The 18,051-nt window shown below is 47.8% G+C and overlaps 1 protein-coding gene across 1 annotated transcript in view; it reads left to right on the forward strand.

Annotated features, from left to right (window-relative positions):
• The window catches only part of BMP1 (bone morphogenetic protein 1), a 629,932-nt gene extending 612,098 nt beyond the window's left edge, over positions 1-17,834 (forward strand). The window contains exons 19-20 of the mRNA XM_086943688.1: positions 15,311-15,561; positions 16,410-17,834. Of these exons, the coding sequence (XP_086799814.1) occupies positions 15,311-15,561; positions 16,410-16,544 (386 nt within the window). The 3' untranslated portion in view covers positions 16,545-17,834. The remainder of the gene's footprint in view (positions 1-15,310; positions 15,562-16,409) is intronic.
• The last annotated feature ends 217 nt before the right edge of the window (positions 17,835-18,051 follow it).

Here is an 18,051-nt window from a genome sequence, read left to right on the forward strand (position 1 = left end):
GTAGCAGGATCCGTGGATATGCCATCAAGTTTAAAATTCCGGTCATGTGATTTTGGTCTGAACAATCAGACCGTCTGGAACCATAAAATCAGTTGCAGTGTCTTATGGGATTTGTAGTGTGGCCAAGCAATTGTTATGATGCATGTGGCTCTCAGGCCCTATTAACTTCACTCAGACAGTTGAGTCCTTTGTTGACACTGTCAAATTCCATAATGAGATATGCCTCTTTTCGCAATAACACAGTTTCAACGCTGGACTGATGTTTGGGGTCAATCCAGACCAGAACTGTCCATTTGAAATCATTTTCACTATGGTTGTGATTCAAAAAATGTTCAGCCATTGGTGCGGACGAAACTTTTTTCTTTATTCGGGAACGGTGTTGTGTGATCCTTACATCGATGGATTGAGCTAGAGAAATTGGTTTGCGTAACAACCTTTGGTCAGCACACAAATCAATTTAAACACATTATTTTAAAAACCTGGCATTTATTGGAAACATTAGAACATCCCTTACAAAAAACAATTTTCGCCATGTGGAAAAACACAAGCATAGGTCAACAGCTAATAAGAGCGGACAGCTACATCCCTAAGCAGAAAAGCGACCTGATAGCGCAATGGAATTTAAAACCCATATGTGGGCATCACAAATGTGGCAATTGCGTGTCCTGTTCAACGACACTGGAAGGAAATGTTTTTGACCATGATGGGGTCAAATGGAAACACGATGTGTTCACAAATTGTAAGACCAAGAATGTGGTCTATGCTGTGGTATGTCCGTGCAATAGAGTGTATATTGGAAAGACTTGCCAATCCATCAATGTAAGGATCACACAACACCGTTCCCAAATAAAGAAAAAGTTTCGTCCGCACCGATGGTTGAACATTTTTTGAATCACAACCATAGTGAAAATGATTTCAAATGGACAGTTCTGGTCTGAATTGACCCCAAACATCAGTCCAGCGTTGAAACTGTGTTATTGCGAAAAGAGGCATATCTCATTATGAAATTTGACAGTGTCAACAAAGGACACAACTGTCTGAGTGAAGTTAATAGGGCCTGAGAGCCACATGCATCATAACAATTGCTTGGCCTCACTACAAATCCCATAAGACACTGCAACTGATTTTATGGTTCCAGACAGTCTGATTGTTCAGACCAACATCACATGACCGGACTTTTAAACTTAATGGCATATCCGCGGATCCTGCTACCTGCATGAACCCGTGGCAGAGTGAAACTGACAAACGCTGTTAGTCGTGCCCTCCAACGGTAAGCCACTGAAGCAGTCCTAGCTGCTTCTTTTTATCATTCAATTTGGGACCAGTTTAGTGACTCTCTCCCGTCCTTTTAATTCCCACAGAACTGAAGCACCTTTAAGCAGCAGCGGCCTTAGTTTCCGCGTTCTTCGCATTCTACTTACGAGTAATTCTCTTGCTTTCTAATGAATTTCTATCACTTTGCGGACACACAAAATACTTATGTTTTGCCTGAATTTTTTTCAGAGATGTAAATCGATCTGAAAATGTAATACACTCGCACGGCGGCAGATACGCCGCCTGAGCAAGAAGATTCAAGGTAAATAATAACCCTGTGTCCCCCGCCCACACGAGCATGAATTGGCTCATTCTGGGAACATTTCTGATCCAAGGTTCACTCTATTGCAGTGTGAAGTCCACGGCATTGACGACATTTTAAAAGCGAGCGCATCCTTGGTTACGACAAAAATAAGGTATGCTGCATCGTATTGATGCAATTCATTTAAAGATTAAATGGATTGAGGACCTCTTTGTAAAAATCTTCCCCCCACTTCTCTTTTTTGTAAACCGTTCCCATGGATCTGACTCATCCTGCCCTGATGAGAGTCCTGTGAATCAGACAGCGGGACTCGAAACGCGTCGGCATTCATCCTTTTATGGCATTTAATGCCAGCGACATTCGTTTGTTAATCGGCATCTAGTCCCTGATTTAAATAGGAATAGATTGATACTGTATCAGGAACTGGGGTGACACCTTAAAAGCTCTTTTTTCCGCCCCATAGGATTTGTATTGACGATTCAGTTTGTGATCACTGAGTTTTGGCAACTGTTAATTGTTTTATTCTTGAAAACTACGAGCACACTGTTTTTGTATTTATAATCACATGTTTACTGTTATGTTTTTTCTTTGTAAATATTTATGATTTACTCCTCACTGTGTTGAAAATTGTATGGCAATACATGAAGTTGACGACGGTCTTTCTCTGTCTAGATATAAAAAGAATTTGATAATGAATTAAAAAGAAAAATGACATAAATCAATGTCAGGATAAACCAATAAAGTTTTGTTTATCCCCACTTAGGCATTCATTGTTTGAATCTACATTAGAGGCTCAGGTAAACTCTGTGTGGGGATAGCAGAGCACTTCTTATAATATCTCTTCTTAAGTGTAGATGTTCCCCTTTCTTCAGGAAGGCCTGGAAAAACACTTAAGACATGGATATGTTCCAGCCTATAAGAAAGACTGCAATGGCCAATTTCTTCTGACTGTGTTTTAAAAAGGGCAATAAATTTATAAGTATATATGCATTTCAGGAAAATTAAGTGCAACAGAAGTATTTGACTGTTTAAATCTCTTTCACAACCCCTTTTTTAAAAAGAGAAAGATGAAGACAGAGAGGACAGTGTAGCCGTTCAGACTGTCATTATGTAATGTGAAAAGAGTGTCTGCGCCTTTAAAGACCCTCCAATATCCCATCATGCCCAGGCAGGTGGCAGTTGCCTCAGTTCGTTTCTTTTCCTCTCCTGGTGACAGTATCTTGGAAGACTGAGCTCTGCCTTTTTTGGCTTTTGTCCTCAAAAATCTCAGTAGGGAATGTTTGACAACTGTTTCACTCAACTGATTTAATCTGTACCAGTGTTTTTCTATCTTATTTCGACAGATTTTATTTTGCTTGGTCAAATAAAATTCAATCTTTATTTAACAAGTGCCAAGCCTGTGGAAGAAAGAAGGCCAAGTCTGACCCTCATGATGTCTGCATCATCTGCCTTCCTGTGAGTCATATTCCTTAGAAGTGTCCACACTGCAGGAATTTTTCTATGCAGACCCTGAGGGAAAGGTACAATATTCACCTCCATGGTACAGGGAAGCGACGCAGGCAGCAGGCGCAATCAGAAGGTGGATGTCCAAGGACCGAGGAGAGGATCAGTCCTCTACTAGGGCTCTTCCACTTTTCTCTGAGGACTCCAGGTGTGAAAGAACCAAAAAGAAAGGTTACTACCAAAAACAATGTTGTTGCAAGTCAAGGGCATCGTCGTCAAGACATGGTAAAATCTCTACATGTTCACCTTCGAGGGCTGGGTTGACGTCGAAGAGGAGACGACGTTGAGACTTAGGAGGTCGACACTGAAAGGTACCAGGATGTTGAGACATAGAAGAAAATCAACGTGGAGAAGGCTTTTGATGTTGAGACAATCTAGACCTGTGGAAAAAGTCAGTAAATCAAGACCAAGATGTCTACCATCCACTTCTGACTCTGAATATTCCAGGGCATATTCTTCAGCATCACCTATACTGTCTCCAGACTCTACTACGCCTCCTCCACCTCAGACTATGCCTTCACCTCCTTCTACACCTCCACCGCCTCCTCTGGTGCTACTTCCACCTCCTTCGCCACCGCAGCTTCCACAGCCACAACCTTTGGTTGCTGCACCTCCTAGGCCTTCCCCTCGAAGATCATATTCCAGACTTTGTCATCGTTTAAGACATTTAAGGTATCACCGTAGGTCCCTATGTTCCTCATCACAACCATCTTCTCAATGCACACATCTCCATCATGTGTCCAGGTCCAGAACATGTTCAAAATGTTGTTCTTCCTATTATTCTTTGTCTTCTTCCTCCAGCGTTGGGAAATATTCACTTACACTGTCTGATTCTCCCTTAGTGCCTCTCCAGTGGATGACATTAACACCTTTCAAGCAGTGCTTGTGCGAGGCGCATCAAAATTGAACATTCCAATGCCGGCTCCCACTCAATCTATATCAGTGATTTTTGAGACGCTTCACCACCGGACAATGTCAGGCCCCTCCTACCACTGGTTCCAGATCTAGTGGAAACAGCCATGGAGTTGTTCCTTACACCAGCTTCAACCAAATTGGCTATGTTGAGGCTATAAAAGACGTATAGACCTCCAGAGCAGGACCCACTGTTTCTTCGCTCAGACCCTTTCCCTGATTCTGTGGTCATCCTTGTGGTAAAGAAACTACTCCCCACTACTCATTTGTCTACAGTCTCACCAGACAAAGAGACTGAGATGTTAGATTCAGTAGGGTGCAAGGTTTGTGGTACTACTGCCACCACCATGAAAGCAACAAGTGTGTCAGCCCTGCTGGACAGAGATGAGAGAGCCTTGTGGGACTCCTTACAAAAGTTTGCAGAAGACCTCCGAAGAGATCGACGAGAGGACTTCCTTGAGGTGGTAAAGGAGGTCATGATGGTCTCCAACCAAGTTATTAGTGCTGCTGCCGACTCTTCATCACTGGCAGCACACGGGTACTGTCATGGCCCTAAGAAGGGACTCCGGGCTTTGTCTTACAGCCTTAATTCAAGAATCTCAACAGTGTTTTGTTAATATTCCCTTCTTGGGGCACACCTTATTCTGCAGTCATACCAATGATGAGATGGCTCGGATGAATTCCGAGATGGAAACGTTGAAGGCGGTAGTTCTCGAGAAGCAAAAAGAACAACTTAAACACACCTTCCAGCCATATGAACAATATTTCTACCCATTTCAAAAACATGCCTCCTCACCGCTGACATGCATCTTGTGTCAAGGACGATGTGCCATGCACCCAGTGGCTACCTCAGAGGTTGCTCACATGATTGCCCCAGCTTTTCTTGTGCTCTGGCTGCCAGCCTGTGCTTGCTGCCTCCAAGACAGGAATCTGACTCCCCTGCTAGAAGGTGTGAACTCTCCCAGGAGTCCGAAACAATGGCCTGGATGGGAATGAAGTCACATCTCACTCCCTGACAGGCTGGCTAGTAAAATGGCACCTCAAAGTGGTGAGCTTCAAAGGCTGAACCACCTGTGATATGCAGCCAGGCGGCCTCCTAAAGTAGGAAACACCCCTTCCCCGGCCCCCAGGCACATTTGTACCCAGGCATTCAGGTTGTGTACAACCCCAGAAGGGTAGCCACACTTCTAGGGTGGGCTACCTGGTCTGTACAGCTAAGGAAGACTTAAGCCATTTTAAAAGTGGTAGAATAGTAGGTTCCGGTTAGAAAAGGTGACCTACACCCCCAGATGTTATCACCTCCTGGGCGCATTAGCAGCAGGGGCTAGTAACCCCTTTGCCGCTTACACCTACACCCCTAATGCCCCTAAATCTAAGATTTAAGGGCTACCCCTGACACCAGAACCTCAGTTCTGATCTGACTTGCAATAAGGACAAAAGAAGAGACCTGTGTCTGCGACAACAGGAGCTGCACAATCAAAATGCGTGATACACAGCATCTGTGACAACCTTCCTGGAACTGCGTTAACGCGAGTTCTCCTGGATCAAAGCTCAGTTTCCCCAGACAGAGGGACCCCTTTGAGGGCAGAAGGCATCACCAGACTCCTCTGGACTAGTGGGACTAGTCCCCAGTGACCGCAGGTAAAAAATACATACCAGAACCGAAGAATTGCTGGCCATTGGTCCCTCCCAGATAACGCCCAGAACTAGATGGTCTAGTGCATTTTGGGAAATGTAGTTGTAGGAAGGTAGGATCCTTCTAGCATGGTTACCCCCATTTTTTGCCTGGGTCAGTATGTTTTTGATTAGTCTGACTGGGATCCTGCTATTCAGTACCCTAGTCACTGTGCTTTCTCCCTAAATTGACCATGGTAAGTACTTCTGAACATCCACGATTGGTTACTGGTATACTCTCGTAAGCCCATGGTATATGGTACTAAGGTACCCAGGTATCTGATAGAAACTATTAGTTATAGATTCCTTACCTTAGATTTACCAGCAGGCGTCGGACTGCACCTGGATATTTCTTTCCGTAGCAGTACCCCTACGCGTCGCTAGGTGGCGTCGGTCAACTCCACGTTCGCCGTCGGCGCCGTGGTGACAGGATGACTTTGCGGTATCTACTCACGTGCTGACATCAGTTCTTTCTTTTTTCACGCCAGCCAGCGCAGATCCGGGGAGAGCGGTACCTCCACTCACTTTTTGACTGCTATTTTTTTTACTTTTGTTGATTTCCTTTTTGAGTTATGTTGACCCCTGATGCACCCAGGAATGCTGTGTTAGACCGGCTTCAAGGCTTGTGACTCCTGTCTCAAACTGATGTCGGTTACGGACCTGCACCTCGTGTGCCTCTGGTGTCTGGAGCACGACCCAATGTCGTGCTCCGACTGCTGGGCCAAGAACCGGAAGTCTTTGCCGGAGCAGTCCCAAAAGCTTCTCGAGACCCGGCGGTCCGCTCCGTGCTACTCAAGGTACCGGTCCAGAGGGAGGTCGCGGGACCGGTCGGGGAGCCACCACCACCACTCTTCGATGAATCCAATGTCGACACCTCTGACGTCGGTTGTGTCCCCAGCCGACGTCAACCCCAGCCTCCACCTCAACATGGACACGGAGCCTGACCGACGTTGACCGACGCCGGATCAGGCGTCGACCGGTACTTTTGTACCGTTGTTCTATCCTGGTGTTCCTGATCGCCCTGAGTGGCAACCAGATGAGGTCGAGGAGGACTGGGAGGCATCTGTGGACCCTCTTGCATACCAGTTGGATGAACTGGATTGGAGAGAGAAGTTGGGTGATACCAGTCGTCTGGACACCTCTCCAGACCTCGGTATACTTTCTCCCCCTACCATGGCTACAGAGGAGTGTGCATCTTACGCAGTGGTGTTGCGTATGGTGGCTGAGGCCCTGAACCTTGAGCTTCCTACAGTGGCAGTCAGATTAACCTCCTGACCGAGGTGCTTCAACCGGCAGCGTCCTCTTCAGAGCCCCTGCTGTCGTTCAATGAGGCCCTCACTGACATCCTTTTGGACACCTGGTCCAGGCCCAACACAGGGGCTCCTGTGGATAGGATGATCGCCTGACGTCACAGCCCGGCCCCGGGTTACCCCATTTTCCTCTCCCAACACCCTATCCCTGAGGGCTTGGTAGTCCAAGTCTCTACTTCCAAAGGCGCATTCCCTACTGCTCCCCCTGATAGGGAATCCAAAAAGCTGGATCATCTTGGGAAGATGTTTTCTTCCGACAGCTTGGGACTGTGGTCGGTGAACACTGTATGCCTGTTGGACCGTTACATCCACTCAGTGTGGGATACGGTTGCGCAGGTGCTGCCACAGTGCCCAGAGGAGGCCTGGGCCACTCTCTCCTATGCCGTTGCTAAGGGTAGAGATGCAGCCAAGTTCGCCATTCGGTGTGGAGTGGACACCGCTGACTCGTTAGGCAGAACAATTTCCACGTCGGTAGCCCTGAGACGCTATGCCTGGCTGAAGTCCACTGACTTTTCGGGCGATGTCCAATCGACTCTTTTGGACTTGCCCTTTGATGGCTGTCGTTTGTTTGGTCACAAAGCGGACAGCGCGCTCGAGCGCTTTAAGGATTCTAGGGCTACGGCCAGATCCTTAGGCCTCGCTACCACCCGTCCTGCTCAGTCTGCTTTTCGCCCCTTTCGTGGCTATGGAAGGGGTGCCCCTCCATGTTCCGCCCAGGGCCACAGGCCTGCGCAAACTTTTCAGCCTTTTTGTGGCCGGAGACGTGGGACACAGCATCGTGGGTCAGGGGGCCAGCGAGTGAGCCAGTCCACCAGTGCCCCCTCCGCAGCAGCCTCCAAACCTTCCTAGTCCGACCCTCCAGGGCCACCAGTTGCCAGTGGGCTGCAGGATTCGCCATCACCTCCCCCATTGGCAGAACATCACGTTGGACATGTAAGTTTTGCTGATAGTCTGACGGGGCTACTCCCTCCCCTTCAAGACTACCCCCTCCATCCATGCCACCTCAAATCCATCACATGTCGGAGGATCACTTGGCCCTTCTCCGCCAGGAAGTTGCGGCTCTCTTGGCCAAGGGAGCAATCAAACGCGTCCCCGTGCCAGAAGTAGGTTGTGGTTGCTATTCCCACTACTTTCTGGTACAAAGGCCTGCGTCCTATCTTAGACCTTCGGGATGTCAACCTTTTCCTCCTGAAGGAGAAGTTCAGGATGTTGACATTGGCTCAGGTTCTGTCTGCCCTCGACCCTGGAGACTGGAAGGTAGCATTGAACTTGCAGGACGCCTATTTCCACATCCCCATCCTGCCAGACCACAGGCGTTACTTGTTATGTTATGTTATGTTATGTTATGTTAAAGGATTTTGATACCGCGCTCATACACCAATTGGTTTCTTGGCGCTCGAAGACAGTGGGCTAGGGCGCAGGGGGGATGGACAGCTAACTGTGGGCAAGACGGAACAAATGAGTTTTTAAAGATTTACGAAAGGAGGTATAGTCAGAGATGAGCCGAATGGGGAGGGGAAGGGAGTTCCAAGTAGATGGGGCAAGGAAGGAGAAGCCAGCACCACCGTGCTTCTTGCGTCTGAACCTAGGAGTGACCAGCAGATTGTGAGCAGAGGATCTGAGGTGTCGGGGAGGGATGTAAGGGTGTAGGCAAAGAGAAATAAAAGCAGGAGCGGAGACAAAAAGAGATTTGAAAACGGTGCAGCCAAGTTTGAAGATGCATCGTTGCGCAACAGGGAGCCAGTGCAGAGTTTTTAACAGTGGGGTGACATGTTGATGTTTTGGTTGCTGAAAAATCAATCTGGCAGCCTGGTTTTGCACCAGTTGAAGCCGTTGAAGATGGTAGGCTGGAATCCCCACGTATAGACAGTTGGCATAGTCTAAACGTGAGGTAACCAGGGCCAGGATGACAAGGATAAGAGCCTCCGGGGACAGGTACCTTCGGATCTTCCCGAACTACTTGCGGTTCACGGTAGGCCACGAGCATTTTCAGTTTACTGTGTTCCCCTTTTGCCCTACCAGCGCCCCTCGGGTGTTCACGAACGTGATGGCAGTGATTGCAGCTCATCTGCGCAGATCAGGGGTTCCAGTCTTCCCCTATCTTGTATACTGGCTATTGAAGGCGGGTTCGCCCCAGGCTGTCGTCTCCCACCTCCAGACTACGGTGGACCTCCTGCACTCGCTGGGGTTCACTACCAACGTGCCGAAGTCACACCTGATTCCCTCTCAGAAGCTCCTCTTCATCAGAGCGGTTCTGGGCACAATGCAGTTGCGGGCTTATCCTCCAGAGCAACGAGTCCAGAATATTCGGGCTATGATTCTGATCTTTCAGCCTCTATCCCGGGTATCGGTAAGAATGACCCTGCAGCTGCTGGGCCTCATGGCCTCCTGTATCCTGCTGGAGGATCATGCCAGGTGGCATATGCGGGCTCTGCGGTAGGACCTGAAATTCTAGTGGGCACAGCATCAGGGGAATCTTGCCTGTTGCTTCCATATCTCGGAGGGCACTGCACACCAGTTGCAGTGGTGGCTAACAAACCATGATTGGGTAAACGGCAGGTCCATCTCCCTTTGCCAACCAGAGTTCACAGTGATGACAGATGCATCAGTTCTGGGGTGGGGCGGCCACATGGGGGAGGCGGAGATCAGGGTCCTCTGATCTCCGGCGAAGTCCGAGCTCCACATCAACCTTCTGGAGCTCCCGGCGATTCGTCTTGCACTGAAGGCATTCCTTCCCTCTGTCTGGGGAAGAGTAGTGCAGGTGTTCACGGACAACACCACTGCCATGTGGTACTGCAACAAACAGGGCGGGTGGAGTCGTGGACCCTATGTCAAGAGTCTCTTCGCCTCTGGATATGGCTGGAACATCAGGGCATATCCCTGGTGGTTCAACACTTTGAATGCTCACAGAACACCAGGGCGGACGAACTCAGCTGCGGGTGCATGATGGATCACGAATGGCGTCTTCACTTGGAGGTGGTGCAAGGTCTCTTTCAGCAGTGGGGAGAGCCTTGGTTAGATCTATTCACCACCGAAGAGAGAGCGCAATGTCGGCAATTCTGCGCGTTGGAATTTCCAAGGCGGCACTCGCTCATCTACGCTTTTCGTCGCAAGTGGAGTTGTGGTCTTCTATTCGCTTTTCCGCCTACACCACTTCTGCCCAGAGGGCTGAAGAAGGTCAAGCGCGACCGGGCCCAAGTCATTCTTGTGGCTCTGGATTGGGCACAAAGAGTCTGGTATCCCGAGCTGTTACAACTGGCCATCGACCCTCCGATCTGACTGCCTCTTTGAGAGGATCTTCTGACGCACTGGCCTCCACCTCCTTGCTTGGAGATTGAGCGGTGACTGTTGACAGCCTTTGACCTTCCTCCCGAAGTCTGTAATGTTATCTTGGCAGCCAGGCGTCCCTCCACTAAGACGGTTTACGCATGTAGATTGAACAAATTTGTGACATGGTGCACAGCAAAGGCTGTGGATCCCCTCTCTGCCCCTCTTTCTGAGGTTCTTTTGTTCCCCCTTTCTTTAGCCCAGCTGGGCACGTTTAAGAGATATCTCAGGCATCTCAGCCTTTCTTCAGCTTCCTGATCAGCCTTCTCTTTTCAAGTTCCCTATTGTAAGTAGATTTCTTAAGGGCATTACTCACCTCTTTCCTCCTACTCCTTTCGCAATGCCTCAGTGGGACTTGAACTTGGTCTTAACATACCTTATATGCGCTGCTTTCGAGCCACTACATAACTGTCCTCTCAAACTTTTAACCATAAAAACAGCCTTTCTAGTTGCCATCAACTCTGCTCACAGTGTAAGTGAACTTCAGCCTCTGTCTTCTAAGCCTCCTTTTCTAGCTGTTCATCCGGACAAGGTTGTCCTAAGAACCAGACCTTCCTTTCTTCCCAAAGTGCTTACTTCTTTCCACATTGGACAGACCATCTCTTTGCCCACCTTCTTTCAACCTCCACATCCCTCAAAGGAGGAAGAGAGGCTCCACCGTCTGGATCCAATACGTGCGCTGTCCTTCTATCTGTATCACACAAGACAATTCCGGGTAGATGACCAACTCTTTGTTGGCTATGTGGGCGCCAAAAAATGTTGAGCTGTGTAAAACTGGACCATCTTTCGGAGGGTCGTTCTTAACATAAAAATATTTGCTACCCCAGGGCGACAGCGGCCACTACTGTTTTGGGACGTGGAATTCCCCTTCATGATATCTTCCAGGCAGCAACGTGGGCATCTCTGCACACGTTCACAAAATGCTATTGCCTGGATTCTCAAGTCCGGAGAGACGGCTTCTTTGGCCGTTCTATTCTCCAGGACTTCCTGGTGTGAACTCAGTTCGCAACCCACCTCCGGGGTTGGTATTGCTGGGGTATCTATTCTAAGGTAAAGAATCTATAACTAATAGTCTCTTTCAGATGAACAAATTACTTACCTTCGGTAACGATATATCTGTAGACATATATTAGTTACCATCCCACCCATCCTCCCCGCTCTGCAGACTGACTTCTAGGGTTAAGGACTTCTTTCAGGACCCTAGTTTTGTGCACCAGTGGGCAGTGTCTTGCATGGCTCTGCGCTTCTAGGGTGGAATGTTGTGTAAAAAACTGACGTCAGCCCGCGAGGGTGGCATCTAAGTAGATACCGCAACGTCATCCCATCAACCATGACACAAACGACAAACGCGGAGTCGACCAACGCCACCTATCGACGCGCAGGGGTACTGCTATGAAAAAATGTCTCTGGATACAGTCTGACGCCTGGGGGTAATTCTAAGGTAAGGAATCTATAACTAATATATGTCTCTTACAGATATATAGTTACTGAAGGTAAGTAACTTGTTCTATTGGTACCCCAGGGGTCTCCCATGGGCTGTAGCATGTATTGGGCCGCCCATGGGAGCACACTCCCAGCTGTGGCTACAGACCTCCCATTGCAGCCTGTGTGAGTTGGTGCTTGCACCTCTAACGGCAGATATAAGTTTCCTTATATGTGAGGTCACTTCACTTCAAACCTTTAAGTCACCCCATGGCAGGCTCTTCAGTCCTGAGGGCAGGGTGCTTGGTTATAAGTGTGAGGGTGGGCCTGCATGAGCAGGACACCCCTACAAACCCCAGAGTCTATTCTCTAGGCTTTGAAGGTGCAGTAAGTCATTTTGAAACATATAGTGGACATCAGTAATTACGAGATGTCTAACTATATAGTGGCTGCACCGAACCTGGTCATGTTTGTTATCAAACATGTTGGAATCATACCCCAAAACTCATTCCAGTGTACTGGGAGGCTCCTTTGGGGTACCCCTCCCACCCCCGTACTCCCAGTAACAGCCTTTCAGGGTGTGACAGCAAGCTAGTGCTGCTGCCGACCACAGATACGATTCTGCCCTCCTGCTTCTGAGCCAAGCTCGAGCAGGGGAAGGTAGAACAATTGGTTTCCTGTCGCAGGTAGGTGTGACCACCTCCAAGACAGGACTAAGTGTATTGAGCTGGGGTGGAGGTGCTTGCCAGCTCCACCCGACTGCTTTTAGGGCACATTTGGCGCCCTCCTTGCATACTCCAGTTGGAACCAGTTCAGGGTAGCCCTTGGTTTCTCCTCTGGCACGAAACCGGGCAAAGGACATGGGGATTTCCTCCCCTTTGTCCAGCCCATCCTCTGGGAGGGGCCCTTGAGTTGTTCCAACTATTTTCGTAGGGTACTTAAGGACTTACCTGTGGGTGGGTCATAAAATTCGTCATGGGACAAGACTCAAGACTGAAACTACATCACTCTTCAACTGTCTGGACACTTGGACTTTGCTGGACTTCACCTGGAACCAAGACTCCTGGTCTCGCTGTTCCTCAAGTCGTCTTCTTCCAGGATCTTCACCAGACTTGTTTCATCAAGGACACCTGAAGTAATCTCCATTAGAGTGAAGGAGTCACTCCCCTTCATCTGCCGGCACCTCAACAAAGCAGACCGGTCTGCTGCTCCGGATGTCCCATGGAATTTGAAAGCCTCAGCAACAAGGGCGGTGGTTCTGCAACTTCCTCGAGGCCTGACCAGTCCTCTCTGCAATTTAGAGACCAGTATCCCTCGTCGGAACCACTGGGACCAAACCCCTGTGCACCGCATCAACTTGTAATTGCCAATGCTTGTTGGCTCTCCTTTCCATAGATCATGATGCTACAAGAAGCTCCAGCCTCTAGGATCTCTTCCTGCCAAGTACAGCTTCCTCACCTCATCCTCTGCACCGTGGGCCTTCCTACTTGGTGAGCTGCTCGAGGTCCTCTTATGAATCCTGTCCCTTTGGCCTGTGTGTCCTCTTGAGGGTCTTTTTCTGCTCCAGTGGGGTACCCTGCTTGCTTGATGCCTGCTCTGACTCTCCTGCTTGTCATGAGTCTCTTGGACCTCGCTGGTCTCAACTTTGTTCCTTCTTTGATATCCACGCCTGTTGCACTGCAAAGGCGCATTGGTGCTCCTGCCGGACACTGACCCCCTGGTTTTCGACTTCTGATGTGAGTCAGCTAGTGCACAGCTCCTGGGATTCCTCAGCATCTCCTGGTCTTCACAGCTGCAGTGTCGAGGTCACTGTCAACACTTCTGAACTGTCGAACATCGGTGGGCATTGCTCTTCTGTGCCTCCTGTTCACCTCAGAGTGGCATAAACTCTGTCTCCTCTGCTTACAGGTTCTTCACTTCAAGAATCCATCCTTGGATTCCACTGGACTCTTTCACTGTCTTCTCCAGTGGCATCTTTGAAGTCCTCCATTGTGGTTTACATCGGTTTCCGACGTCACTTCACACCTATGCACTGGCTTCCCTGGTGTAGGTATCCTGGTTCCTGGGGTATCTGCGGGTACGATGACTCTCCAACCTTCTGTCTTCCATGGTGTTTCTTCATGGTCCACTGGGAAGGGGTCTTCTTGAAAACTGCAACCGCTACTTTCCCGTTGACTTCCTTTGGGCACGCGGCTGTCTTTCCACTCTGCACACAGCCTTTTTGGGGGTTCCTGGGTACTTACCTTTGGTGGTTCCTTGTGTCCCCAGCTCCTACGAGTCTCCTGGTCCAAGTCCCAGCCTTGGTCGCAGTTCACATACCATTTTTTTTTAATATTGTTTAGTCTCCCCCTGGAGACTACATGTGTTTTGTGCTTACTTACCTATTTACAATTGAAGTATTTTTGTGTATTTGTGGATATTTCCAGGTAGGAGTCATACCAATGTGTTAGTGAGTGTTGTGTAATAAATTGACATATTTTTTATATACACACTGTGTGGTTCTTTTTCCTTTACCCTACTCTACATGATTAAACTAGTAAAGCAAGCTGCTTAACACTCCTTCAAGATAAACCTGAAGGCTGCTCTCTACAGATACCACTTTGAGAGCCTTCTATGGTTCTCAAATACCACTAAAACCACCATAAGGGTTGCCTGTATTATTGCTAGTGCCTCACTTAAATAACTTTACACCACATACTAAGCCAGCCTCCTTCAGTATTCTTGACCTCCTGAAGTTTCAGGTGGCTACAGTGTTCTACAGGGCCTCCGGACGTCGAATTACCTTTTTACTGTGTTTATCGCTGCCATGGCTTGTTGGTTACCAGTCTGGCAACCACCCCCTTTACTCAATGCTGCACCTCTAGGGAACTCCGCAAAACATTCACCCAGGGTCGGCAGTGGCTTTGTTGCTATCATTTTGCACCTTGATCCCCACCAGCACTGTGTAAGTGGTAAAACCAGCTATCCTGTGGCTCCTGCTTTTAGCACAAAGACAGCCAGAACAACTCTGCACCCGGGCTTCTCGAGCCAGGTAAAATTGAACTAACTGTCGTGGCTTGGTCCTGGGACCCGCATCATCTTTACCCTCCTTGAGTTCCCACGCAATGCAACCTGCAAGTGACCGATTGTCCTACCACATTTTCCTATTGACCGCATTGCAAAGGTTTTGCAGCAGTGGATTGCTGTGATTTATGTTTTCTTCTAAAATCCTTAACTCCAGTTAAATGTATCTGATGTCTTTCATTTTGGTGTCTAAATTAAGATAAAAATCTGCTTTATTTTTGTAAATTGGTGTTGGGTTTCTTACGGGTGGTGTCAATTACTTAACATCCATGTTGATACTCTGAAATGCTTAACATGTTTGTTCCTCTAGTAAAGCCTGACTTCTCTTTGACACTGTACCTGAGCTAAGGATTTATTATTGTGAACCCAAGGACCATCTTTGGGTTATTGTGAGAGTATTGCATGGTGAAGCCTATCCAACATCACCTCAGAATACTCCACCTTCCTACACACATCACATCAGATTTCTTTGTGTGCAATTTCTGCCTTTATAATTGCATTTTCCCCACTCTTATCATTACAGTGTGTGGGGGAAACCTAAAGGCTGAGGTGAAGACAAAGGACCTTTTCTCCCATGCCCAGTTTGGTGACAATAACTACCCGGGTGCTTCGGACTGCGAGTGGGTGATCGTAGCTGAGGAGGGCTACGGGGTGGAGCTCATCTTCCAGACCTTCGAAGTGGAAGAGGAAGCGGACTGCGGCTATGACTATATGGAGCTGTATGATGGCTATGACAGCATGGCGCCAAGGCTGGGGCGCTACTGCGGCTCAGGGGTACATGCCTTGTGAGATGGGGATGTCATTTTCAGATACAATTCAGGGGCCACAAGGAAATGGAGGTTGGGGGCTTTAGAAGGCATTGCTTAAGTCCTGAGGAGTTTGAGAACAGGTAGATTCACTGTGTGCCTGCCTGTCACAAAGCATTTCTCACTGTCAGAACTAGATATGGAGAGAGAACCAAAAGGAGTCAATCCAAGGGAGAATGAGCCAGAGAAAGGCAAGTGATGTGGCTGCGATGTGAGGAAAGAAAAGAAATGCCAGAAGTGCTCTAAGTTTGGGAATAAATAGTTGAGGGAAAAGTTAAGATGGGAGAGTGCGAAGTATTAAATGGGGCAAGTATTGGATGTGGAAAAGAAAGGAAAATGATGAGTAGTCTTTTAGCAGGAGCCACTCTTTGGCAGTCTACAAGTATTTGGGTGCCCTGGTCAGACTTGCAGCTTAAGTTGAGGCTTCTTGTTATGGCCACTATGGAAAGTTAAATGTTGAACATGGGTTTTTGTGTCCATTTGATATAAGAGTTGGGCTGCTTCCATCACTCTCACATAGCATGGAAAGGGTTGGGTCACTTCTATGACTGGAAGGAATAGCATGACCTCCACAAAGTTCTCCTGCATAGTGGGAGAGCAGGGCGGCTTTTCAGGACACTAGTTGTTAAGACTGGAAGTATATAAAAGGACTAGGGTGAGAGGGGAGACTAAAAGGGGAGGTAGAAAGGAGGCAGGCAATGAGAGGAATGTGATCGGGTGATGCTAGGACAAGGAGAGGGAAGGAAGTTTGGAGGGAGGGCATGTGAGCTACCCATTTCTCATATTCTAATATTTTTCATGTTTCTCTCTTCTCAGCCTCCGGAGGAGATTTTTTCGGCCGGCGATTCAGTGATGATCAAGTTTCACTCGGACGACACAATCAATAAGAAGGGTTTCCATCTGCGTTACACCAGTACCAAGTTCCAGGACACGTTGCACACGAGAAAGTGACCTGAGAGTCAGGGATCAAGCCCACTTGCAGCAGCTTACCTGTTCCAGGGGCAGAAAGGATTCTGGGAAAGTGTGAGAGAATGTATGCCATATCCAACCATACAAGGATGTACACAGACATGTGGTACAAAACATGCAAACCAAAAAGCATGAAATTTAAACCACAAAGGCGCTATAATGCACAAAATGCAGATGACACAGGCACATGTAATACACTACATGCAGATATGCATAACAAGTGGGCATACAGGAGACACAGCTTGCAGACGATATAAGCCTACAGAACACCTACAGCGATTTACACATCATGCTGATTACGAGAATAAAAACACTAAATAGGTTGCCTGATTGGACGGACAAAATAAAGTATAAGTTCATTAACTTACTATATAGAACACAAAATGCAGGAATACGAAACCCTTAACATTCAGACCACATGACTGCACATGGCACACACATACCTCCAGAATACACATAGTTGCAGCTATAAAAAATGTGAACTTCATGTAGAATGCACATGTAGATAGCAGGTAGATAACACTTGCCTACAAACCCATTACCAGGGATATATTCCCGATAACAAGTATAACACATACACATCAGAAACCGATCAACACCGGGTAGACATACTTTCATACAAACACAGAGGCATGCATTCAAAACGGGTATAACTCGTGGCTATTCACAAGGCCAGCAGGCATGCATAAGCCTCACAGTGACATGCAGATCAACACCTACCGAAGATAAAAAAACGAATAAATAAGACGCTCGTGCCAGGTGTATACCTAGATACAGAAATGCATCCATCCATTAAGGGTATACATTCATTGCAGCATATTGCTGGATCCAGGGTTGTGTGAATGCATTTTTACTGACTGGTATCCTTATTAGTCCTTGGCACCGGACTATCCGCACCCTTAATCCTTTGCACCAGGCATGCTGCCTCGTTGGTCTCTGGCAGCAGGTGTGTCACCTTAGCTGATGAACTTTACAACTTGGGATCATCCTCAAGGACTGCCATGGGGCTAATAATGGTCTACTTTTTATGTACAATATTATTTTCTTTCATTTCTTTAAAAACTCTACCAAGAATTACTGTTGCGCTTTAAACTTGACTAAAAACTCTTGTGGTGCGAAGACTGGAGTGTGCTCCCTGGAGACGACGAGCCATAGTGGCCCAATGTATGAACTCTGACTTGTACCCCAGCCTGCCACGGTGGGAGCCCTCTTTCCACTTGTTCATGCAACTGTCACAAGAAAATGTAAACTATACAACTTGTTTAATTACCAGTTTTTTCTGTCTTTCTTTTGTTTTCTTGTTGTCTGGTCCACTGTGTTGTTCACGCCTCACCCTTGAGCAGTTCCATGCAAACTTTTCAAGTCTGCCTTGCACCTTTATGCCTGAAGCAGCCCGGGGAAACCTTATTCGTTGTTGGCTTTTATAACCTAAATTGCTCATAGAGCCACTCTGCATGCAGCACAGGTCAGTGTTAGTTAAAACTGTATT

The sequence above is a fragment of the Lissotriton vulgaris genome, chromosome 11, assembly GCF_964263255.1.
Source record: "Lissotriton vulgaris chromosome 11, aLisVul1.2, whole genome shotgun sequence".
Lineage (NCBI taxonomy): Eukaryota > Metazoa > Chordata > Amphibia > Caudata > Salamandridae > Lissotriton > Lissotriton vulgaris.